The 25,848-nt window shown below is 33.8% G+C and overlaps 2 protein-coding genes across 2 annotated transcripts; both read left to right on the top strand.

Annotated features, from left to right (window-relative positions):
• Positions 1-1,513: 1,513 nt before the first annotated feature.
• Positions 1,514-5,480, top strand: LOC122309409 (caffeic acid 3-O-methyltransferase-like). The gene is made up of 4 exons (XM_043122891.1): positions 1,514-2,085; positions 3,890-4,200; positions 4,482-4,546; positions 5,018-5,480. Exons 1-4 carry the CDS (start codon positions 1,652-1,654, stop codon positions 5,324-5,326), a joined length of 1,119 nt encoding a protein of 372 aa, XP_042978825.1. The 5' UTR covers positions 1,514-1,651; the 3' UTR covers positions 5,327-5,480.
• Positions 5,481-7,631: 2,151 nt separating this feature from the next.
• Positions 7,632-18,473, top strand: LOC122309410 (transcription factor-like protein DPB). The gene is made up of 7 exons (XM_043122892.1): positions 7,632-7,717; positions 16,573-16,635; positions 16,751-16,897; positions 17,027-17,095; positions 17,297-17,395; positions 17,764-17,834; positions 17,930-18,473. Exons 3-7 carry the CDS (start codon positions 16,808-16,810, stop codon positions 18,165-18,167), a joined length of 567 nt encoding a protein of 188 aa, XP_042978826.1. The 5' UTR covers positions 7,632-7,717; positions 16,573-16,635; positions 16,751-16,807; the 3' UTR covers positions 18,168-18,473.
• The last annotated feature ends 7,375 nt before the right edge of the window (positions 18,474-25,848 follow it).

Raw genomic sequence — 25,848 nt, forward strand, 5'->3', positions numbered from 1 at the left:
AAGACTACATGTTTATATATAGATAGACCGACAATCTGAAAGTAATTGGCTACTCAGATTCTGATGTTGTTGGCTTGATTGATTCATGCAAATCAACATCAGGATACATTTTTTTGATGGCCGGTGGAGCTGTATCATAGAGGAGTGTCAAGCATACTTTGATTGCTACTTCCACTATGGAAGCTAAGTTTGTCTCCTTTTTTAGGCTATTTCACATGATATATGGCTTAAGAGTTTTATTTCTGGACTTAGAGTTATGGACTCTATCACTAAGCCATTAAGAATATATTACGACAATTCAACTTCTTTTTTATGACCAAGAACAACAATAGTGGGAGTCGAAGTAAACACATCAACATTAAGTATTTAACTATAAGGGAACGTGTTAAAGAAAAGAAACTGGTCATTGAGTACGTAAGCACTGAGTTAATGATAGCCGATCCTTTGATTAAAGGCATGCCACCGTTGAAATTCAAGGATTATGTAGTGAATATGGGACTTGGTTCTATTATGTAATTTTTCATTTTATGAACAATGTTATTTAATGAAAATCTTAAGTATTTTGATGTTTTTCTCATATTGATGTGCACCTTAATTTAATTTTGAGAAAATTCATTAGTGTTGGACCAAGAATAAATATAGGGTTTATTCATTAAAAAATTGTTGTCACATAAATTATAATATTTAAGAAATAAATACATAGTAATACATGAAAAGGTGATACTCATCAATAGAGGACTTATCACCATGATTCATGTACTTATTACTATTATATATTATCGATGGGTTTAAGATGATACATTAAATTAGAAGTGTGGACTAAGTGGGAGAATGTTGACCGTTTCTCACGGAGACCGTTCGTAGGAACGAGTTTCCAGCTCCTCTTACTTTTAGGAGCTCTTGAAATGGTCTACATCTGAATCTTCACCACGTTTGTAAAACGTTGGAGCTGCCCATGATAAACTGAACACGTGAGACACGTAACCACCAAAACTTGATGGAAGCTTTGGTTATAAATAGTACGGTTTGGTTTCGAAACTCATTCAACTCAATTCTTTCAGTCTTACATCATTTAAATAGAGTGAGTAGAGTTTGAAAGTACCAAAATGAGAGAGATAAATAGTGAAAAAATGTGAATAAACATAAATAGTTGGAGGTACGATTCTTTGTATATTTTCAATTTTGATTCTTATTAAATATTTAATTCGGTATTATAGAATCATTTTTAAGCTTATATGATCGACATCTTTAATTTTTTGTAGTTAAAAGCTAAGTTTTATAAAATTGAATAATTCAATGTGATGTAATTTTAAATTTTATTAGTTAATTTTTATTAAATATACATTTACTTAATCGAATGCTATGAGCAAATGTGGACAAGTTGAAGCTCTCGATACGTCAATAATAAGATATGCAAGTTGGTTGGTAACATATGAATATTAAAATTAGAATAAAAATAATAATATTTTATTATTATACGTCAAATCTAATAAAGGATTAGTTCTGACCAAGAAAAAACAACTCGATAAGGTCCATAAAAACTCTGACCTCTCTTTCCTGAAAGCACGTTCAAACTCTCTCATTCTATCCAGAGTTCTCCCTCTCTGCTCGTCTGATTCTCGGATTCACACTCCCTTCCTCTGCACAAGTCATGAGTTTCTCCGAGAAAAACAACGCGATCCCGATAGCCCAACGACAAGAACTTAATGAAAAAGAAGAAGTGGGCAAATTTGCCGTCCGGTTAGCGAACGCGGTGATACTTCCGATGGTTCTGAAGTCTGCCCTTGAGCTCAACCTCATCGACATAATCTCAGATGCCGGCACCGGCGTGTTCCTCTCACCTTCTGAGATCGCGGCTCGGCTACCCACAAAGAATCCGGACACGCCGCTTCTGCTGGACCGGATGCTACGGCTGCTGGCGAGCTATTCCATACTCAAGTACTCCCTCCGGACCAGAGAGGACGGAGAGATTGAGAGACTGTATGGTGTGGCACCCATTAGCAAGTTCCTTGTTAAGAATCCTAACGGGGGCTCTGTTGGTCCTCTTTTCCTGTTGATCCACGACAAGGTCTTCACGGAGAGTTGGTAATGTTTGGTGATTTTTTTTCTCTTTTATGTCCTTTTAATACAGCCTGTCAGAGTAAAATTTATTTATTTCGAAAAACGTTAGAGCAATACTACCTTTCAGGTGTGGAATGAGACCGCTTGGAAATGAATTGACTTACCCTTTCAGGAATGGGTTACTGGTTAGGCTGGAAATGATTTGACTTTGTCATGTCCTAGTCTCTGCCTCGTATAATTTCTTATCTCGTATTATCTTATTTTTAAAATTTTATATATAATTATTTTTATATATTCTTAGATATATTTTATTAATATAATTATTTACTTCATTTTTTAATACAAAATAATTATTTTAACTAATCAAATCGGTTAAATATAAAAAATATATATAAAAAATAATTATTTATATTAAAATTATATTATTTTATATTATCATTACAATTTTTTTAAATTTTTATATAAAATAATATAAATTATTTAATTTTTTAAAATTTTAAAATAAAAAATAATATTAGATAAATATATTTTACAAATATTTTATTTAAATTTTAATTTTTATCTCAATTAATCCCATTTCATCTCAAAAAATAAATGAGATTATTATGTTTATTTTTTTAAAAATATTTTTTTGTATATTTTTTTTATTAAAATAGTAATATATATATATATATACACAAATACAAAAAGAAAACACAATTCGGTAGAAATTTGAGATAAACTTTGTTGGTACCTATCGTTTTACTTATTCTAAAGAGGAAAATGACAAGTGGCTTCGTAGTTTTGCCCCATCATTTTAACTGTTAATTTATTTTATTTTATTAATGATTAATAAAATTACTACTAGTAAATTTGTATATTTCTTTAAAAATTATTTAAAGATATTTAAAAAATACTGAAAGAAAAAAGGAAACAAAGTGCAATTGCGCTATAGTAACAGTGAGGGACACTTTTAGGATCCATTTGGATATTTAAAATATCTCAGTAAATCTGTAAATAATAATGAAATGATTTGAGTTGAAATGTTTTATTAGATTTTTTAGAAAGTAGAGAGAAAATTTTAAATAAAAATATTATAAAGTTAAAATTTATTTGAATATTATTTTTTAATATTTTTTTATTTTAAAATTTGAAAAAATAATATTTTTTTGTTTTAGTTTTTAAATTTAGAAAAGTTATAATGATTAGATGAAAAAGTTCAAAATTTGAAATTGAAAAGTGTTTTATATTTGAGTAATGTTTAGGAAGGAAATATATGAGAATGTTTGAAAATGCTTAAGAACGGCTGTGTTGCCAAACAGATAGACCCTTAAGTGTACGTCTCAAAATTTTGAAAATAGTAGTTATAAAATAGTATGAGTGGAGATATTTTATTAAATTTTGGAAAATGAAAGAGAGAAAAAGTTGAATAAATTATCAAGTTAAAAAATTGTTTCAATATTATTTTTTAAAATTATTTTTGTTTTGAAGTTTTAAAAGTTATATTGATTTTTGTGGTTTGTTTTGAAATTTGTAAGAGTTGTATTGATTTTTATGTTTGGATAATTATTAGGTAATAATTAGATGAAAATTTTGAAAATTTGAAAATTTTAAATTGAAAAATATTTGTGTTTGAGTGATGTTTGGAAATGAAATTGTCAGAAGTTTTGATAATTTTGAGAATCTCATGTCTCATCTATGTGTCCAAACATTACCAGCCCCGCACCAGTATACTTGACAAAAGTCCTTAATGAAATAACATTGAATTTTATAGGATTTTAATATCTATTGCGTTTAGTTTATTTAAATTGTACTATTGTAGGCTTATTTGGGGGTATCTTTTAATCAGGTACCACATGAATGATGCCATACTAGAGGGGGGGATTCCTTTCAACAGGGCCCATGGAATGACAGCTTTTGAATACTCAGGTAAAGACGAAAGGTTCAATCGGGTATTCAACCAAGCCATGTCAAACCACACTATCTTGATCATGAAGAAGATACTCGATGTGTACAAAGGGTTTGAAGGCCTCAAAGTGTTGGTTGATGTTGGTGGTGGAGTTGGTGTTACCCTGAACAGAATCACTTCCACGTATCCTCAAATCAAGGGCATCAATTTTGATCTGCCTCATGTTTTAGCTGATGCACCTTCTTTTCCGGGTACTAATTTTAGTTCCTTCTCTGGTTGAAGAGTTTCTTGACACAATTAAGATGTAAATATAAAAAAACGTATAAGTTCTCTGTTCATGTGTCTGGCTATCCCATCACTCACCTGTCTTCGTTAATATCATTATCTCAAATATGATGGTTATCCCATTACTCAACTTGCTGCCAAACAGCCTTGATGCAACTCCCGATTGGATCAGATTGTTGCTGCTCACAACCAGCATTGATGAGACAAGATTAAATATAACTTATTCATAGAGCATTTGATGGTGTAGGTGTGGAGCATGTTGGGGGAGACATGTTTGATAATGTTCCACGTGGAGATGCCATTTTCCTGAAGGTAAGTCCCCGTAATTCTGCTAGCCCTTTAATATACTTGGTTTTATAGATTTTATTCTGTTGTTCAAGTCTAATAACCGTCTAGCTAATGTCGTACAGACTAATATTAATAATTTCAAAGACCAACATTACTTTGGGATAATAGGATATGGATAATAAACAGAAGTTATATTGTACAAAACCTCTCAATCCAAACCACCTCTGGGATTCTTCCCAGATGGCTCTTTCTCGGTTGTCACATTGATGTTGTACTCTGAGGAAACATAAACATAATTATTTAGGACCTTTGGCATTATTGAATGCATGGGTAGACTGGTAATCAGGTGCAGGCCGTTACTACTGTGGTCAGACTATGCAGTTTTTGGTCTTGGTCTGCAAAGTGAGAGAGGCTAATCTATATATCATCTCATTTGTTCATCTGATTCTTTAATAGTTGTATTCATTAGTTGTTGAAACATTGAAACTTTTGCAGTGGATACTCCATGATTGGAGTGATGAGAATTGCGAAAGACTTCTCAAAAACTGCTGGAAAGCACTACCCAAATCTGGAAAAGTGATCATTGTGGAATTAATTCTTCCTGAGGCTCCCGAGAGTAATGTTTTATCAAATATCGTCTTTGAGCAAGATTTGTTTATGTTAGCTCAATGCCCTGGAGGAAAAGAGAGGACACAAAAAGAGTTCGAGGCATTAGCTTTAAAATCTGGGTTTTCTGGCTGTGAGGTCATATGCTGTGCTGACTACAGCTGGGTTATGGAGTTCCACAAGAGAGCAGGTCCTTAAGTTGTTGGAGTAACTATAATATCCAACATCTCTGGTTTGCATGAATTAGTGTTGGGTTTCCCCTGTCAATTATGTTTGATTTGTTTTCTATTTCAAGTATCTAAAGATTATAAAACTGTGATCTTGGAAATTTGAGTACTGATTTGGAAAGTCACTACTGATCGATCTGAATACTGATTTATACAAGTGCTAAATAGACTAGTCTTGCACAATCATAACTCACATTGGTCTGTCACTTAGCTTGTAGTGGTTTCAGTTTTTTAGTTCAGAGCACAACTGAACTGGCTCCAGTAGGAGCAATGATATGTTGTAAAAGCATATTTTAATGAGAAATGATATTTGCAGTCATGGTTATGCAAGCGGCGTGCAGTCGCTTTGAAAAAAATAAATTAATATGAGACCCACATGAAAAAAAAAATTAATTTTTTAATCGTAGATCTCACTTTGCACGGCATTTATAATTCCACGACTGTATGTAGCATTACTCTATTTTAATTTTATAATGTTTCTAATTTTTATTATTCTGAAAAATTGGCATCGCTTTTATCATTTGCACACGATGATATAATTATCTGCGAGTCAGAAATTTTAACTGGCGTAGTAAGAACTGAAAAGGTAATAAAATAATAGTAATAATAATATTAAAATGAACTGAAAAGGTAATAAGTCAAACAAAAATTCTATGTGCAGTCCTTTTTGTGCACTCTTTTGTGCACTCCAGTGATATGATTGGTTGGATATTAAAAAAAAATTAATCCAGCCAATCATATCAGTGGAGTACGTAGAGAGTACGCAAAAGTGACTGTATGTAGCATTGCTCTAAGCCAAAAATTAGAAAGCTCAAGTACTTTTTTTTTATTCTTTTACAAAAAGTGAAAACTTATTGAATAATTTGTCATTTTAACCCGAGCGTATGGGATTCGGAAGAGAGACCGATGCTTCAATATTTACGTTTGAGTTTAGGGCAAGTTTGGTTCTTCAATTCATCTTAACCGTCTCATCTAATCATTATAATTTTTTTAAATTTTAAGATAAAATATAATAAATAATTTAACTTTTTTAAATATCAAAATGATAATAATATGGATCATCTATTTGACATCATTTAGACATGAGCGAGCTTGATAATCTTTTTAAAGCGTAGAAAGCAAAATCCAAGTACTTGGGAGGTGTACACGAGAGCCCCATTAAAGTGAGCTTGATAAAGCCAAAAATGTGGATGTGAATCTTTCAATCTTTAGTTATAATCGATGATTAGTTGCTTTATGTTTCTTCAAAGATTTTGTTTAAATTTATAGTTCTTCTTTTGATGAGTAAAAGCTTAGTTTTAATTTTTTTAGTAATGAGAAGAATGCAGCATCTTTTTTCATTTCTTACTGAGTATCAGTTTCTAAAAAGTAGCAAGAATAAAAAGAGAGGGTAACGTGCTGTTGGAGCTGGTGATAAGAGCGGGAGAGGACTCCGCCAATCTAGCATGAAAGGTATCACATTCATCTTCATATTTCCATTTTTATTGGTCTTTTTGTCCTTGATAAATTGTTATAATCTTCTCAAGTTGTGGATTGTAGTTAGGTAAGAATTGCATAACAGAGTCAAATACTTAATCTTGAGAGACTAAATTGCACACTAATGCTTGGTATTTTGGGAGGGAGAAAGAGTAGAGGATAGGATATGTTTTTAGGGAGATGGCCTCGTTTGGTTATACAAACCATCTCACTTATCTCATCTAATCATTACAACTTTTCCAACCTCTCAAACAAAAAATAATAAACAATTCTATTTTTTCAAATTTTAAAACACAAATAATATTAAAAATTATATTCTAATAATATTTTGTTTAACTTTTATCTTGTCTCAACTCATCTGTATAACTAAATAAGGCCGAAAAGATGGAGACTTCTTATCCTATTGTTTGGATGTTTATATATTCGATTCTATTCTTTCTTTTGCCTTTTTCCCTTCTTCTGCTGTTGGTATGTTGGTGCTTGTGGAAAAATAACGGTTGGAACTTGTCCTTTTGGCCCAAATCCACCCACTTTCAGGTGAAGAGCAAGATGGGTAAAATTATGCCTTAGGTGGTGTGGAGTTTCCACTCTAGAAAATGCAGAGAATGAGTAGGATTGGTCCCTTTCTTGCATCCTCTCTTTTCCCTCCAAATATGCCAATTCGACAAGCTGTTAAGTCAATCATGTGAAAGTATTCTCATTTGCTTGCAATCCCTTGGATGGGCTTTGTTTAAGATGAGTTAGGGGCAAGATTACTTTTTTAATTTTCTTGATTAATAGAAAGAGTTACTGATGACAAAATCTGACTGATGTTGTATGTAATTTTCATTGGTATTATTCAGTGTGTGAGAAAGTGGAAAGCAAGGGGAGGACTACTTACAATGAGGTTAGGTGATTTTTTTTAGTCGTTCTTTTATTTTTTTCTTATCGTGTTTGGTGGAAGTTACAATGTTCATTGTATGAGTGCTTATCCTTATTAACATACTATTCATGTATTTTATCAAAATGCTACTATGCCTGAAAGCAATTAAATGATTGAGCCGGTGATATCCTACTATAATAAGTGATAGGTATTCTGAGAAGTGATAAGGGTAGATGGTGTAAGGGATCCTACATTGCTTAAGAAGGATTAACTCCTAGGGGTTGGCTCAAGTGGTAAGGGCTTTGAGCTTGGGGATATGCTTCCCCTAAGTCTAAGGTTCAAATCTCCTTCGCTGCAAATAATCTCTAAGGATTATTAGATTGGAGAATTTTATTCTTGAATTATCCGAGGTGCACTTGCAGGAAACTCTTTACCGATGGCTTGTGTACTCTCGGGATTAGTCGGGACACTATTCCCAGACACCCAATGCCGATAAAGAAACATGACTTGGGAATGAGAAGTTCTCGCTCTTTATAATATTTTATTAGGACTTCAATTATATCATTGACTAGTCATTTTGAAGTATAGATCATGTGACTTTGGCATTCTATTGGGGCTTTACAAATAATATTAGAGTCTATTTCAATTAGAAATATGGGACTTGAGCTCTGCCACCTACGACAGATTAACCCAATGAGGACATCAAGAATACAAGTAAAGAGATTGTGATATCCTATTCTAATAAGTGATAAGGGTAGGTAGTGTATGAGATCTCACATTACTTGATATGAGATGAAAATTGAATAAAATATTATTGGAATATTATTTTTTTAATATTATTATTTGTTGCCCAGATAACTAACACAAGAGGGGTGGTGAATTGAGTTATATTTAAAAAAAATAACAATTATAAATCAAATATACAATATAAAATATAAACAAAATACGAAACAGTAATAAATATAAAGAGTAAGGGTAAGAGAGAAGCAAACTCAGTATGTTAACGAGGTTCGGCCCCACTGCCTATGTTCTCGCCTCAAGCTACCCCTTGAGGATTTCTAAATTCACTATTCAACCTCCTTCTGGTGGAGATAGAAACCTATTATACTTTTGAACAACACCACTACAAAGGATCCGTGTAGAACACCCTCTACACTTGCAATCACCTTACACGTGGTGATTTAACTATTCTCTGTGTAGAACAATTTCTACACGCATAAGGGTTATACACACCTTTTTACTGATACAAGAGCTGATAGTGGGTAGGTTATCAGAAAACACTCCTCAATGAGTGAAATAAGAATAATACAGCGTAAACTATATCTCTCAAAATGAACAAGGATTAATGCTCAATGCTTAGAGAAGAGAGAATGAAATCTTTGAATGAATGTTGTATGCTCTTGATGTTGTGAATGTGAAGCTCTCAAATGATTTATTTATAGACATATGAGACTTCATATTCAAATTTAAAAAGATTCACATGTCAAAAACAACATCATTCGCTTTTTCAAAAAAATCAAACCTAATCTTTTACTTTTGGCATATGACAAAAGGAGCACATTTTCCTTTTCAAAAAATTCAAACCTAATCTTTTACTTTTTGCATATGACAAAAGGAGCATACTTTCTTTTTTTTCAAAAAATTCAAAACTAGTCTTTTACTTTTTATATATGACAAAAGGAGCACACTTTACTTTTCAAAAAATTCAAACAAAATCATCTACTTTTTGTATAAGTCTAAAAAAGTATCAATCACTTTTAAAAATATTCAAATAAAACATGCACATGTGAAAGATGATAATCAATCATCTTTAATATTTTCAAAGTTCAACTCTTTAATCAAGGCATGCACATGTAAAAGATGACAATCAATCATCTTTCAAAATTTTTAAATTTAATATTCAAAAATATTCATGCACATGTAGAAAATGTATTTTAATGCTTTATGATAAAATATTAATTTTGAGTATTAATCCTAATTTTGAATTTTAAGAGATTTACAACATTACTCTATGATTTTAATGTGAACTTGTTTCCTTCTTACTCATGCTTGGTTCTTTGATGTGCTTGATTCCATTGTGTGGACAACTTGAGCTTGAAACTCCTTTATTCTTTGAATTCATTTGTTATCATCAAAATCTATGTGTAGATTTATAATCACATGAAACTTGAAACCTTAGGTTTAACATTTTTATTTAAAATTTGAAAAAGTTGAATTGTTTATTATATTTTGTGTTGAAATTTGTAATTATTAAATTAGATGAGCTGAGAAGAGTTGAGAAACCAAAGTGGACCTAACTTAAGCTTGGAATTATCAATTAAAAGTAGTCATACTGTTCTTTTGTTCTACTGTTCTATTTCCATGGGCTTGGAATAAGGAAACCAACTTATGGTTCTACTGTTCCATTTGTTGTGCAAAGCTGGGAACTCTGGTTTTTGTAGGTGACTCACTTGTTAGTTCTTTCCTGCTATGTTGTGTGTCTACTTTTTAAGGCAGTCTTCATTCCTTAACCTTTCGGTTGTAGAGGTAAAAGTACCATTTTGAGGGGTGTTTTAAAGCTCTCTGATTTAAACTCAGATAATCGTAAGAACCATTGTTCTGAAAATTAATGATGGCTTACTATTATAAGGAAATGTTGTTGTTGTACCCAAAATTGCACCAGCCAAGTTATTTATGGCTGAAAGTCACTTTCATGATTTTTTGGCAAAGGTTGTGTGAAAATCCGATTCCGAATCTGGCTCCGCTCGGACTCCCAACATCACTTGGATTTTTCTTTTTAATTTTTTAGAGAGAGTCAGGGTCCAACTTTATGCTCTGATCTGATCCGACTCTGACTTTATGCTCTGACTTCGACTCTAAATTTGACTCTGATATTGTATATATGTTTCAAAGATATGTATTTATCTATATATTTATCATATATACTAGTATAGTTATATAATTATATAACTCGAACTTTTACAGTTAAATTTAATAATATACTTATACTATAATATAAATAGACTAATGATGGTTTAGTATATGTAAATATCATAAAATTACTATCATACATAATCCAGTACTGAAATAAGTTAGATATTAGTATTTAAATAAGTCTAGTAAAATAAGTTAACAACATATAATACTGGTTTACTAAAGTATAACAACATGTAATTAGACATTAGAAAGTCTAGTATATGATTAAGATATAAATAAGTTAGACATTAGTATAATAACATGTACTTAGACACTATAGTTTAAGTCTTGTATAGAAATAAATAATAAGTCTAGTATAATAAGTTAATAACACATAATACCAATTTACTGAAGTATAATAAAATGTAATTAGATACTAGAAATAAGTCTAGTATAGAAATAAGTTATAAATAAGTTAGATACTAGTATAGTATAATAACATATAATTAGACACTAAAAATAATATGTAATGCTATAGTATGATAACATGTAATTAGATACTATAGTATAAGTTTATTATAAAAATAAGTTTACTATAACAATAAGTTAGATATTAGTATAGAAGTAAATTAGCAGTAAATGATTTAGTTTTAGGTTTTAATTTTTTTAAAAAATTGATATTTGAAAGCTTGCAAAAAAAAAATAAATAAAATTAAATGGGCTAAATATGAAGCTAAAAAACAGAAGCCCAAAGTTAAAAGCTCAAATCTGACTCTGCTTCGACAAGTCGGAGTCGGAGTCAGATTTAGGGGAATCCGACTCCGACTAAGTCAGTGCTCACCCCTATGATTCAAATTCCACTTCCAAGGGTGAATTGACGAGGGAGTTTGGGTGTTTGAGTGCTTGAAAAAAAAAAAAAAAAAGGAAATTATTCACAAAGATGTGATGGGTTAGTTGAATGCTGAAGCCTTCAGTACATCCTTGCAACTTTCTTTTTCCCCGTGATAATGCCCATGGACTTTGTAATTCCATATACTTTGATAATTATACTCTCCCAACAATGCCTACGGACATTGTCTTCTTGAGGAGTAGCGTATTTCACATTTCATTCTCGTGGATTTAACTTCTATAGCATCAATGAAATCCCACAATGACTACTAAAGTCTGATTGTACCTGAATAAGAATCTTGAGTGAATAACTTTGGACTAATAAGCTTGCAAGCCTTATAATCGTGCATTTAATTTATATGAACATTCTGAAATTAAAATACAGAAATACTAAACTCACTGATAGAGGGTCCCGAATCCCCCTCTTTTTTTTTTTTGTTTTACTTAGTAATTAAGAAAATGTTTTCTAGTGATGTTGTATGTTTTTTTTTTTTTTAAAAAAAAATAAGAATATAAAAAGATGAAGGAAAAAAGAAAAAATTGCACTTCTCGGGACCAAGCTCGTTCTACATCCTCGGTGAATATAAAAAGAAAGAAAGCTGTATTCCATCGCCAAGATAATTCATTCTAATTTTTTATACTCCGCATCTACAACCAGTCCACATTTTAGTGAATTTTCATTATTACCTTCGCATATATGCAATGGCTATAATTTTACCATTTATCGACCACTAAGAGCATTATCATTGACTTGACCAATTGCACTTTCAAATTTAACCAATATCAATATTTTTTTACATTTGTCTATTCTATCTAAATTCAATCCCCACATTGAATTAACCATTCATTCTCTATATATTAATAAAATATTTTAAAATTAATATTTTAAAATTTTTTTTTATCACATTTTATAATTCTACCAATTTAATATTAAGCAAGATTATATTATAATTAAATTAATATTATAAAAAAACATTTTCAAAGGTCATTTAATCCTAACAAAATTCTGTCAAAATTTCTTTACTAAATATCTTAACCAAATATCTAGCAACACATGAGAATTCATGAAAAAAAAAAAAAAAATAACTGCACTTACATAAATCGATATCAAGAAAACACCTTAATTACAAAACATATACATAAACACTAGAGGAAATCTGCACTTCCAACACTATCTTAATTATAAAACATCTACATAAACAGAATAAGGAAATCTGCACTGATAAACACCATCTTAATTACAAAATACCTACATAAACACTTAGAGGAAATCTGCACTTCCAACATCATCTTAATTACAAAACATCTACATAAACAGAATAAGGAAATCTGCACTGATAAACACCATCTTAATTACAAAACATCTACATAAACACCTAGAGGAAATCTAGACTTCCAACACCATCTTAATTACAAAATACCTACATAAACACCTAGAGGAAATCTGGACTTCCAACACCATCTTAATTACAAAAAACACCTAGAGGAAATACATAAATCTGTACTTAGTTACCATGTATAGCAGCACAAAAATAAACTCATAGATTACACATAAAAGCAGTACAAATGTCACCAAATACATCAAAAAATCAGTCATGAAGTTCCAAAAATTAGTCTTCCATCTAAAAGATAGTCTTCCATTAAAAAATCAGTACATGCTACAAAACAGAGAATTAAGCAATATTAATTGTTTTTGTTTTACCAAAACAGCAACTACTAAGATTTCCAAGTGTGCAAAACCATCAACTCTTCAATTTATTAACCAAAAACAGCAACTACCAAATATTTTTACAATGAACAATATATTACCAGGTGTGCAGCAACTCTTTGGTGCACTTCTCCCTCCTCCAACTACTACATTTCATTCAATTCATTTATATATTTTTCTAGGATTTCAATTTGAATTGACTTGAAGTATTCTCGCCGTACTGCATTCATGTTATCAATATTCAACATCATGATTTTCCATCTTCTTCTTCTTGAGTGAGATTATCTCAGCCCTGTCCCTATCAGCTCGGATTGCCGCCTCCCGTCGCTCAATCATCGTTATCCTCCTATCACTTTTCATGTTACTTAACTTTTCATTAAATTGACTAGGTGAAAATTCTTCACGTTTCCTTTTCCTTTCCCTTTCTTTTTCAGATTTCTTGCCTAGTGGCCTCTCCAAATTGGTAGACATACTCTCATTTTTCTCTAAATCTATGGCATTAGCAGCTGGAATGGTAGAGCAGCACGTCTTTCTCTTTGTTTGCAAATTATCCATACGCACTTGCCACTTTAGTTGGTGCCTCAATAAGTTCCAACAATGATCCAAATTATAGTTGCTTTTTTGTGTCGATCGGTATAATGCCTTTGCCTTGTCAATCTAAATATCAATCATAAAAATATTAGTACATATTACAATCCAAATTTATGATAATTAGAAACATACATTGTCTTGTTCATTGGTACCGCTTGGATGCATTGATTCGACTTGGGCCAAGTAACCACAAAACTTGTTTGTGGCTTTTTGAATAGTTGACCATCGATTAGTCAACGACCTCATAGAACGTCAAGCCAATCAGGTTTTTTATAAGTATTGAAGTAATCATGAATTCTTATCCACAATTGGGTGGACTTTTGATCTGTCCCCCTAATAGCGTCTATACGAATGTTGAGCCACCCTGATACAAGGAGGTTGTCTTCCTCCACGGTGAAGAACACACCCCATTGGGATAGTTTAGTTCATGCCCTTACTTGCCCTTCGGATTGTGTCACTTCAACCTCAGCCTCCACATGATCATGTAAGACACGAGCCATGGGAGAGTTAATAATACATTCTCCACCACTTTGCAATAGTGTGGTAAAAAAGGGATCGTCCAATAAGTGTAAATCCATCCTTCATAAAACAATCAGTAAGTAATAAAGTCAACAGTTAGCAAGTAAGCAGGGGAGACAGTCAAAACAGCAAGCCAAATGACTAAAAGAAATAGGTTGACTATTAACTTTTTGTTTAAACAGGTTCTGACTTCTACACACAATATATGAGCAAAAGAAATGTTGACTATTAACAATCAATAGTTTAAACAGGTTCTAACTTCTATACACACACACACAACACTTTAAAAAAAAGGGTTGACTATTAACAATCAATAGTTTAAACAGGTTCTGACTCTACACACACACACAACTCTTTAAAAAAATCAATAGTTGACTATTAATCTGTTAGTTTAAACAGGTTTTGTCCCAATTTTGTTGCAACTGACATAATTAACTTTATTTTTTAATTAAATCAATATGTTAGGATTGGAATTTGGTTATTTATTCTCCATGTAGACTTACAGTTGCACCGGCACTAACAATTACAAAGCATTGATTTCCATGGGTAGTTTCTGTAAAGCTTTTTGAAGTCTAACATGCACATCACTCAAGTTTTGTTTTTAGTTATCCTTTTTTTTTCTTTTTTTGTGCATCATCTTGCACAAACAGAATAATTCCCTAGTAAAAGGTAGGGTACTATGAATATCACTTTTGTTGGTTGTTTTGTTTGCTTGTTCGTCTGTTTTGGTGCTAAACAAAGAATTCTTTTGTTTGGTCTCACTTACTTTTATTTCTACTCTTTCTTATATCATCACTTTTCCTTTCTTTTTAAAATGTTTTGTTTATTAATCTGTATTCTGTAGGGTCTGAATTTTCTGAAGACAAGTTTGTTGTTAAAGTTAAAATGGAAATTGTAGTGAGCAAAGATCAAGTATTAAGACTCTTAACTTTGTTGTATGGACTAGAAACTAAACCTTTAATTCCCTAGCAACTAAGTTGACTATTCATCACATTTTTGCTAAGGAAAAAAACTGTAGTATATTTTGTCACTATACCCTACTAATAATTGATACATGCATGTCGTCCTCTCTTAGGTTGAGGCAGTAATGGAAGAGATAATTAAAGAGGCAAGGATTGGTGAAATTGGTGATGGCAAAATTTTTAGTAAGTTTCTTTATTAGTTTTGATGAGTAGACTTGGATGCCTTTAATTTCCTAGAGGAATTCCAACCTTAAAGCTAATGTACTGGTTATAGAACTTTTGTTCTATTAGCAACTTTAATTTTATTTTTTCTTTCTTGGCATGCTATTTATGTGAAGTTATCTGAATGATTTGCTTGTTTCTATATCTGTTGTTTTTTTTTTTTTTTTTTCCCTATGTTTTCCTGAAGTTATCTATTGCCTTCTCTTTGGTTTTAGTAATAACCAAATGCATTATGCTAGATCATGTTTGCAGCTTCCTAGTGTTTGTTATATTTCGGGTACTAATTTTTTCAATTTCCTCATCAAGAAGGTAGAACAAGAACAGAGCATGTAAAAAACAATAGAGAGTAGTTGATTGTGACTTGTGCTCTTAAATCCAATTATCCCACACATCAACCAAACTCAACATCAAACCTTATCAAGAAGAGAGAGGGCAACCATTTTTCAATCCAAATCCAATCATCGAAAAACAGAGGAAATCAACCAAACCCTAACTGTTAATCCCAAAATCAAAAACCCTAACTGTCAATCCCACTTCTACATCCATGTCTCAATATGGTAACAACCGAGAAATCGATAGACAACAGGCATGGTAAGAAATGAGAAAACAATAGACATGAATCACTGAAAAACCAAGAGCCTAAACTATAAAAGCCATGAGAAAACTAACAGATCGGGATTGGGAGTGAGAGAGAAAGAGTGGAAGGGCGCAGCCGTGAGAGTGGACGGCCGCAGCCGTGGGTCGTGGACAGACACCGTGTATGCAAATCGAGAGAGACAAAGAGAAAAAGTTTACGAAGAAAGGGAGTTCGGTACTAAAATGGAGGGACTGGCTTTTTCCTTCACGCGTCTAGTACTTCTGACTTCCACTTGCTCGGTTGGAGTGAGAAAACAATTGTTTATTATTTGGTGAATGAAAATGGTCTTTCATATTTGGCCATGGACTGTAGTAGAAGTCCATAATATTTTGAATTTGCCCAATTCAATGTGATGAGTTTTTGGGACAAATTACTCCAAATTTAGCGAATCCAAGCCAATGAGGATGCTCTAATCATGAATCCATAAATCATTCTAAGATTGTAAAGTAATACCCAGGTAGCAGATGAACTTGTGGCAGAGTTTGCTGATCCTGGCAATAGTGTCACATCCCCAGATCAGGTTTGCTAGTCTTTATCCATGCATTTGTTTTCCATCTGTCCAACTGTACAAGGGTAAAAGTACAACTTAAGAATGCAACTCTTTATTTTTTGGTAATTTGAACATATATTGACAGCAACAATATGATGAGAAAAACATTCGAAGAAGGGTGTATGACGCCCTGAATGTTCTCATGGCGATGGATATCATTTCTAAGGACAAAAAAGAGATACAATGGAAAGGTCTGCCTCGTACTAGCCTGAACGATATTGAAGAATTGAAGGTCTGACTGTTTCTTTTTTTATATCTGACTGTTTCTTTTTTTATATCTTATGTGTATTGTGTTTATTTTCTAATCATTATCCTAGATTCAATATGAGCTTAAACAACTCCTTAAATTTAATGGATGCAGACAGAGCGTCTGGGACTCAGAAACAGAATTGAAAAGAAAGCCGCATATTTGCAAGAACTGCAGGAACAAGTATGACTATCTCTATCTGTTATGCATATCATTACTTGGGCTTGAATTTGTTTTTACCGCATGCTTTAGTGAAAAGTTTTTTTTCTTCTCTCCTCTTTGGTTAACTTTGTTTAGTTCAGTAAAGTAACCAAAAAAAGGGTAAGAACATGATAACAGCTACCTATCATGTCTGCTCGCTGGTTCTTATCTCCTTCCATCAAGTTCATAGGTCTTCAGAACCTGATACAGCGAAATGAGCAATTGTACAGCTCTGGGAATGCTCCAAGTGGAGGTGTGGCTTTACCTTTTATTCTTGTTCAGGTATATTTCTTCTCACCATTGACCTTGTACCATAATTATCCCCATTCTGTGAAGTGATTAGAAAGTTGCTACTGTTTTTTCAAGGTTTTCCATGAATGCCTTCCCCAAATCTGTATAAGAAATCCTACTAAAGGCTGAGGAGTAGTTGGGCCAATTAGTTCTTGCTCAAACGAATTGCCTTCACACAGACACCTTCTCCATGCTTTTCAAGGATTTAGTTGTGTTATTCTTGAAGAAATAGATTCATTGCATGTATCATGAGTTACAGAGCATTGTAAAATTGTTGACATTTATCTTTCCTGTCTTAGATTTTCCAGTTACTTTCTCATGCTTTATTTATTTATTTTCCTGATATTTGGGAACTGTAGACACGACCTCATGCAACCGTCGAGGTGGAAATATCAGAGGATATGCAGCTGGTGCATTTCGACTTCAACAGGTAATGAGCCATCTGAGCACGCAATATTTCTTGCAATTTCAGCTCCCACTGACAATTAATGGTTACTAACTATTTCATTATGTTTGGTCTTACAGCACCCCATTTGAGCTCCATGATGCCAACTATGTTCTAAAGGCAATGAAAATTTGTGAAAGACCACAGGTTGATGATATGGTGCACAATTTCTCTGCAGATGGTGGCGAACGTTCTAGCTTGTCAGGTGTGCATCAACCACAGATTCCTCTTCCTTCAGTGTCAAACACTTCAGTTAGGCCTCCCACCTCGCCACCACTTCCTGGAATTCTAAAAGCACGCGTGAAGCATGAGCATTAGTTGGTAAGATCAAGTTGAACATCCCACTGTGAACACTGCCATGTCTATATTTTGCAAAGAAGTTCGCCAGAAGTGAATAGGCCCCTAATGAATATGTTCATTTCATTAGATTGCCAATGTTCTGGAAATATCTATTGCAAGCAGATGGGTAAACTTCTGGCCAAATCCTTTGTTTACATAATCCATTGTAATTGTTTATCCTATTCTTTAATTTGTTGCTTTTTAGCCTCCACTGTAGTAGAAATGGGAGTGTTAGACTGTAGAGGATTGTCCAGCTCCATAGAAGTCATAATATCAGTTCAACAATTAGAATTCCTCTACTGCGTATTGCATTTATGTCTTAGCTTCAGTGATGCTATTGCAATACCATTATTTTCAAATGTCAACGGGGAAAGCCGAAGAGAGATGATGATCTATAGAAAGCCACCATTTCAGCTATAGCCTCCATAGATAACCCAATAATATACATATAAATATATATATATATATATATGTATAACCCCATAATATATATATATATATGTATAAGTTGCATTAATTAAACATGCATGTTCAGGATGGTTGATTCTTGAAACCAAGTCACTCTCAATGGTGAAAGTTGCAACTTCTTGTCCATGGCCAGGTTGAAATTAGAGGGGCTAAAATCTTTTTAGATACGGGAGCTACGTGGCCATTGCAATCAAATTATAATGATCAGTGGTGTGTTACCTGATCTTTAGCTTATCCTTGAACCTTATGCATCACGGGGTTTCAATGGAAAAAGAGCAATGAAGCTATCTAAAATGATCTATCGTGAAAGAAGATTATCTTGCTGTAAAAACAAAAGGGCTAGCTATAAATGTGCATTTTATGCTTTCAAATGTCATGGATTCGCAAATGCAAGCTTTGCCCTTTTTCCCATATATAGTTGCATTCTTTCAAGGAATACTACTATGAGAGTTGTCTTAAATATTGCATGGCGCATGAACATGATGAAATTAGAAACTCCTACATGCAGCTATGATTATCAACAAGCCGATATTTTTAACATATATATTTGTTATTTCCATCCAGCTATGACTATCAAGAAAAAGCATATCACTTGTTATTTCCAGCTTCTTGGCTATCATATATGTAGGGGGTATAGGATATTATAAAAGCAACCCAGTGGTTGTTTTCAAATTCTAGCTTTCGTTTACTAAAACTCTATAAGATCATGATACGACAGAGAACTGATTTCCAGCTTGTTCATCTTAATGGAAATAACAAATCATGCAAAACGTTATGCAAAAACTTCTTGATACATAAATGGGCACGCAGATGAATGCCGAAGAATTAATAATAATAAGAACATCAACAACGAATCAAAACACAAGAACCATATGTTGTACATTTTATAACAGTCTATTACCTGCAGCTTTGTCCATCTTCAGTACCAAACCTTGTTCAAGGCATTCTTCGATATTGCCTAAATTTGCAGATGCTATGCGATCACGTTTCTCTTCAAGCATCTTGATTTCTTCATTGAGTTCATCTGTGGTATCGGCTAATTTATTTCCAACTTTAATACCAAAGTTAGCCTCTGCAACACTCCATAGTAGAGTTGTAAGATTTGTAAGTTTCCCCACCAATAGAGAAGCAATTCATCGGTGACAGTCACTACATAGTGGTTTTTATTAGTGTATAAGATTATTTTTAATCTTCTTGATCACATATATGCACGTGCACAATAGTTAAGGTATTGCACACTGAAGATATAAATACTCTGTTTTTTACTTTTCTGATGGAATATATTACACAGTTTTCATTCTCCCGATTCTTCTATACATAGTATAGCTTTTCTCTCATCATGGTATCAGATGAAACTAAACCCTAACTCTACGGTTTCATTTTCTCAGTGCCGTTCATCATGACTGTCGATTATGATGACTCTTCCGCCACTTTTCACCGTCCATCGGAGGACTACTCCAATCCTTTCTATCTTCAGCACGGTGATCATCCAGGTGCGATTCTCATTTCTCAACCTCTTAATAGAGACAATTACTTAACATGGAACCGATCCATGTCTATGGCCCTTATTTCCAAAAATAAGCTTTGCTTTGTGAATGGTGCTTTACCACCACCTCCACTCTCTGATCTGATGCACAATGCATGGACTAGATGTAACACAGTTGTTCTCTCACGGCTGCTTAATGCCATGTCGAAGGAGATTGCTGCCTCGGTCATATACATTGATTCTGCCGAGGAGATGTGGAATGATCTGAAGGAAAGGTTTGCTCAAAGCAACCGACCTTGTATTTTTCAGATCCGAAAGAATATTGCATCTCTGACTCAAGAAACTGCTTCTGTAAGTTCTTATTTTACCCGTTTGAAAGGTTGCTGGGAAGAAATGGTTCATTTCCGTCCCATGCCTCTATGTACCTGTGGAGCTATAAAGAAAATTGTTGATTTCCAACAAGAAGACTATGTTTTGCAATTCTTGATGGGTCTCAATGAGACATATGCACACCTACGGAGTCAGATTTTATTGTCTGATCCGTTTCCCCCAATTAATAAAGTTTTTTCCCTTGTTCTGCAAGAGGAAAAATAGAGAGAAGTTGTTTCTGAGTCTTTACCTTCCAATGAATCTGTTGCTATGCTTTCTAATCGTGATTCTACTCATGATTCTAGCCGTGGATCTACTGGATTTCATGGATCTCGAAATGGCAAGCCCTTTGTTTCTCGGAAGGATCGGCCCTACTGTACACACTGTGGTTTATCAGGGCATAATGTTGATAAATGCTACAAGATTCATGGGTATCCACTTGGATACAAATCAAAATCTCGAAACCCTAATGCTCACCAGGCTACTGCTAGCCATTCTATTTCTAATTCAGTTTTAACTCCAAATTTTCCATTCTCTCAAGAGCAATGTCAATAGCTTATTACATTTCTTCAAACTCAAACTAATATGTCATCTATGAATCAAGCAGGTACAGTTTCTGCACAATCTAATTCATCTGTACCTTCTACTTCATCCGCTCCTCCATTTTCAGGTATCTCTATTAATCTTTCTTCTATTGCTTCTAAAAATAATAGAGATGTCTTCCACAATCAATCTTGGATCCTTGACTCTGGTGCAACTGATCACATGATTGGTTCTTTAGCACTTTTTTCTTCCATTCAGTCTTCTGTAAATATTTCAGTGAAATTACCTAATGGTTCATATACTCAAGTCACACATATGGGAACAGTTAGACTCTCTGACTCATTTGTTCTAATTAATGTCTTATATGTTCCAGATTTTACCTTCAATCTCATTTCAGTGAGTAAACTAGTTCCCCAACTATCATGTTTTCTCTTATTCTTACATGATTTTTGTTATATTCAGGACCTATCCAATTGGAGGACGATTGGAGTAGCTAAACGCTCACAAGGATTATATCATTTACTGCAAGTACCAGGCACCAATTCTGTTTCTTGTAAATCTGTTTCAGTTGATTCATTTCCTTGTTGTAATCTTGCTACAAACAGTTATACTCTTTGGCATAATCGTCTTGGACATATATCTGTTTCTAGAATAAATGATATAGCTTCTGATTTGTCCAATTTTACATCTCCTCATAATACTCATTGTGACATTTGTCCCCATGCCAAACAAAAACGGCTTCCTTTTCCCTTAAGCACATCTACTTCTAACTCTGTGTTTGAAATCATTCAATGTGATATATGGGGTCCTTTTTCTATACCCTCTTATAATGGCTTCAAATATTTTTTAACAATAGTTGATGACTTTAGTAGGTGAACTTGGATATACCTACTCAAAACCAAATTTGAAACTCACTCTTACATACAATCTTTCTTTTCTTTTGTTGAGACTCAGTTTAATTCTAAAATAAAAACTATTCGTACTGATAATGCTTTAGAATTTGATATGAAGTCTTTCTTTGCCCACAAAGGAGTTATACATCAACTCAGTTGTGTATATACTCTCCAATAAAATGCTATTGTTGAAAGAAAACATCAGCATATCTTAAATGTTGCTCGAGCTCTCAGATTTCAGTCCCATATTCCCTTAAATTTCTGGAGCGATTGTGTTTTAACTGCAGTCTACCTTATAAACCGAATTCCAACACCTGTTCTTTCAAATAAATCACCATATGAAATGTTGTTTTCTGCCAAGCCTCAATATAACCATCTTAAAGTTTTTGGATGTCTTTGTTATGCCTCCATTTTTGGTGGTTCATCAACAAAATTTTCACTCCGTGCACAAGCTTGTGTTTTTCTTGGTTATCCAGATAGCATAAAAGGCTATAAACTTTATAATATCCATACTCACAACATTCTCATTTCTAGAGATGTTATTTTTCATGAGAACATATTTCCTTTCAAGACTACTCCTCCATCTTATGATACATTCTCTCCTTCCTTGTCTTTACATAATCTTGTCTTACCAGCTCCACTATCTGATGCTACCCTCAATTCTTCATCACATACTCCTTCACCCTTACCCCATAATTCTGACACATCAGAAAATTCTCCTGCTCTTATGCCAACAAGAAAATCTACAAGAAATAAAAGACCTCCTGATTACTTGCAACACTATCATTGTTCTTTGATTTGTAATAATGAAGTTACTTCATCTCCTCTGGTTGATGGTTCTTCTAACTCAGGTACACCATATCCTATCTCTTCATACTTATCATATTCCAAATTGTCTCCTTCATACCAACATTTCTGTTGTTCTGTTGATTCTTTCTATGAACCTAAATTTTTCCATCAAGCTGTTAAATTTTCTCATTGGAGGGATGCAATGTCAGCTGAAATCACTGCTCTTGAAGCTAATAAAACTTGGGTTTTAACTAAATTACCTCCTGGCAAGCAACCCATTGGTTGTAAATGGGTTTACAAGTGCAAGTTGAAATCTAATGGCACTCTAGAGAGATATAAGGCTCGGTTAGTTGCAAAAGGTTACACTCAATGTGAGGGCATTGATTATTTTGACACTTTTTTTCCTGTTGCCAAGCTTATTACTGTTCGTTGTTTTCTTGCTTTGGTTGCCATTCCTAATTGGGAATTACATCAACTCGATGTAAATAATGTTTTTCTTCATAGAAACCTGGATGAAGAAGTCTATATGAAATTACCACTTGGTTTTTCTAATCCTGGAGACAATCGGGTATGCAAGCTTCTTAAGTCTTTGTATGGCTTAAAACGAGCATCTCGTCAGTGGTTCTCTAAATTTTCTACTACCTTGATTGCTTATGGTTTTAATCAGTCTAAATCTGATTATTCTTTATTCACCAAGCATTTTGGTAATTCTTTTATGGCACTTCTGGTATATGTTGATATATCGTCATTGCTTCTAACAATTCACAATCTGTTGCTGACCTTAAGGATTTTCTGCACTTGCATTTTAAGTTGAAAGATTTGGGAACCTTGAGGTATTTTTTGGGTCTTGAAGTGGCCAGATCTGTGAAAGGTATTTCCCTTTCTCAAAGGAAATACGCCCTTGAAATTGTATCTGATTTTGGTGTTTTAGCTGGTAAACCTGCTACTTCTCCTATGGATCAGAATCTAAGGTTATCCAAAACTGAATATGCTGGCTCTTTACTTGCTGATCCAGCATCTTATAGAAGGTTAATTGGTCGTTTGCTTTATTTGACACTCACTCGTCCTGACCTTTCTTTTTCTGTCAATACTTTGAGCCAGTTTATGGACCAACCACGACAACTACACTATGATGCTGCTCTTAAAGTAGTCAGATACGTTAAAGCCATTGCCGGTCAAGGCCTGATCTTCCTTAGTTCATCTTCTCTGCAGCTGAAGGGATTTTGTGACTCTGATTGGGCTACATGCCCGAACTCCCGCAGATCTGTTACTGGTTTCTGCATTTTTATTGGTGACTCATTGATTTCTTGGAAGTCTAAGAAGCAAGTCACGGTCTCAAGATCATCTGCTGAAGCTGAATACCGTTCTATGGCTTCTACTTGCTATGAACTAAAATGGCTTATTGCCTTGTTTGCTAATTTTGGAATTACTTTTTCTTCACCATATGTACTATATTGTGATAGCCAAGCAGCTCTACATATTGTTGCTAATCCTGTTTTTCAAGAAAGAACTAAACACATTGAGATAGATTGTCATCTAGTTAGAGATATGATCCAGGCTGGAACTATAGTTACCTTACATGTATCCTCTGAACATCAATTAGGTGATTTTTTTACTAAACCTTTAGGGATAGATCGTTTTCATGTTCTCCTTAGCAAGTTGGGTGTAATTAATCTATACACTCTAGCTTGAGGGGGGCTATTAGTGTATAAGATTATTTTTAATCTTCTTAATCACATGTATGCACGTGCACAATAGTTAAGGTATTGCACACTGTAAATATAAATGCTCTATTTTTTACTTTTCTGATGGAATATATTACACAGTTTTCATTCTCCCGATTCTTCTATATATAGTATAGCTTGTCTCTCTTCAGTTTTTCCTGCCATATGCAATCACATAACAGATTCTTTAAGTAAATTTTTCAATGTTGGACTTACTTTGATAGAGTCAACACAAACATCCTCATGCTTACAAAGCAAGTCCTTCAATATTGGGGCCAACTTCCCAGCAAGGAATCATATACTCCCCAACATTAACAAGCTCTTCTTTAGAGGCTACACTGGAGGGAAACTCGTCATATCTGTATTTTTCATGCTTAATCCTCAGTCTATATAATTAAAATGAAGCTTGGCCTATGCCATATTGATCAAGAAACATTATAAACTTTCCATAAGCCCAATCAGGAGACTCTAAAACTTGGTCATAATCATAATCTAATAGGTCTCCATCAACAGAAGGTCGTATTGTTTCTATTTGATCTCCACATTACAACACTCAAAAATTCATTTTTCTCATCTTCACTCAAAGATGTTAAGATATCATACAATGTTAAAGCCGACTGCAAGACTCGTACTTCTTTCTTTTACAGTACCATCTCGTTTACTGTGGCTGCGGTAATCAACTTTTTTCAAACCTTCCAAAACCATCTCTCAAGTTAAATCCTCTATAGCTTGCTTCACCACTATATTAGGATGCATAAAGGATTGGTTAAACACATAATTATTCCTCATCTGTCAAATTCTTCTAGGGATCACAGCAAATTCCTCCAAGAGTTCACAGCCTAACGCGCCCATACCATACTTGAAAGGGTAGCCACTGGTAAGTGGTAATCCCTATCATGCCACGGCTAGACCATGTGCAACTCCGTGCACATGGTTCACATGGTGAAGATCGCCTCCATGGGGGGTGGAGATAGATGATACTAGTAGTCCACATGGTGGCTACAAGTTATGCTCACTGGGCTCACGACGGTCTACCGTGAGCCTCTTGAGTGCATGGCAATGTGCACTGTACATGGCCCCTATGGACGGGGACTAGCGTGGGGCAGATAGAAACCTCTAGCAATCTAGAGGTGGCCGGCGGCAAGTTAACCGAGATTGCAGCAGGCTGCATGCACAGTTAGGACGTGCATGACTTTGTGCACTTAATGCACAGTGCTTGCCTGACATGTGCACAGTGTATTTAATTGAACAGTATTTGTCCATGTTCTCGCCTCTCTTTTTGTAGATTGCACTCGTAGCTCTAGTGGCTGGGTAGATCATATTCCCAGCCATTACACGTTGAGTGTGCGTTTTATGCACAGTACACAAAGTGTGCAGTATTGTTAACC

The sequence above is a fragment of the Carya illinoinensis genome, chromosome 5 (genome assembly GCF_018687715.1).
Source record: "Carya illinoinensis cultivar Pawnee chromosome 5, C.illinoinensisPawnee_v1, whole genome shotgun sequence".
Classification (NCBI taxonomy): domain Eukaryota; kingdom Viridiplantae; phylum Streptophyta; class Magnoliopsida; order Fagales; family Juglandaceae; genus Carya; species Carya illinoinensis.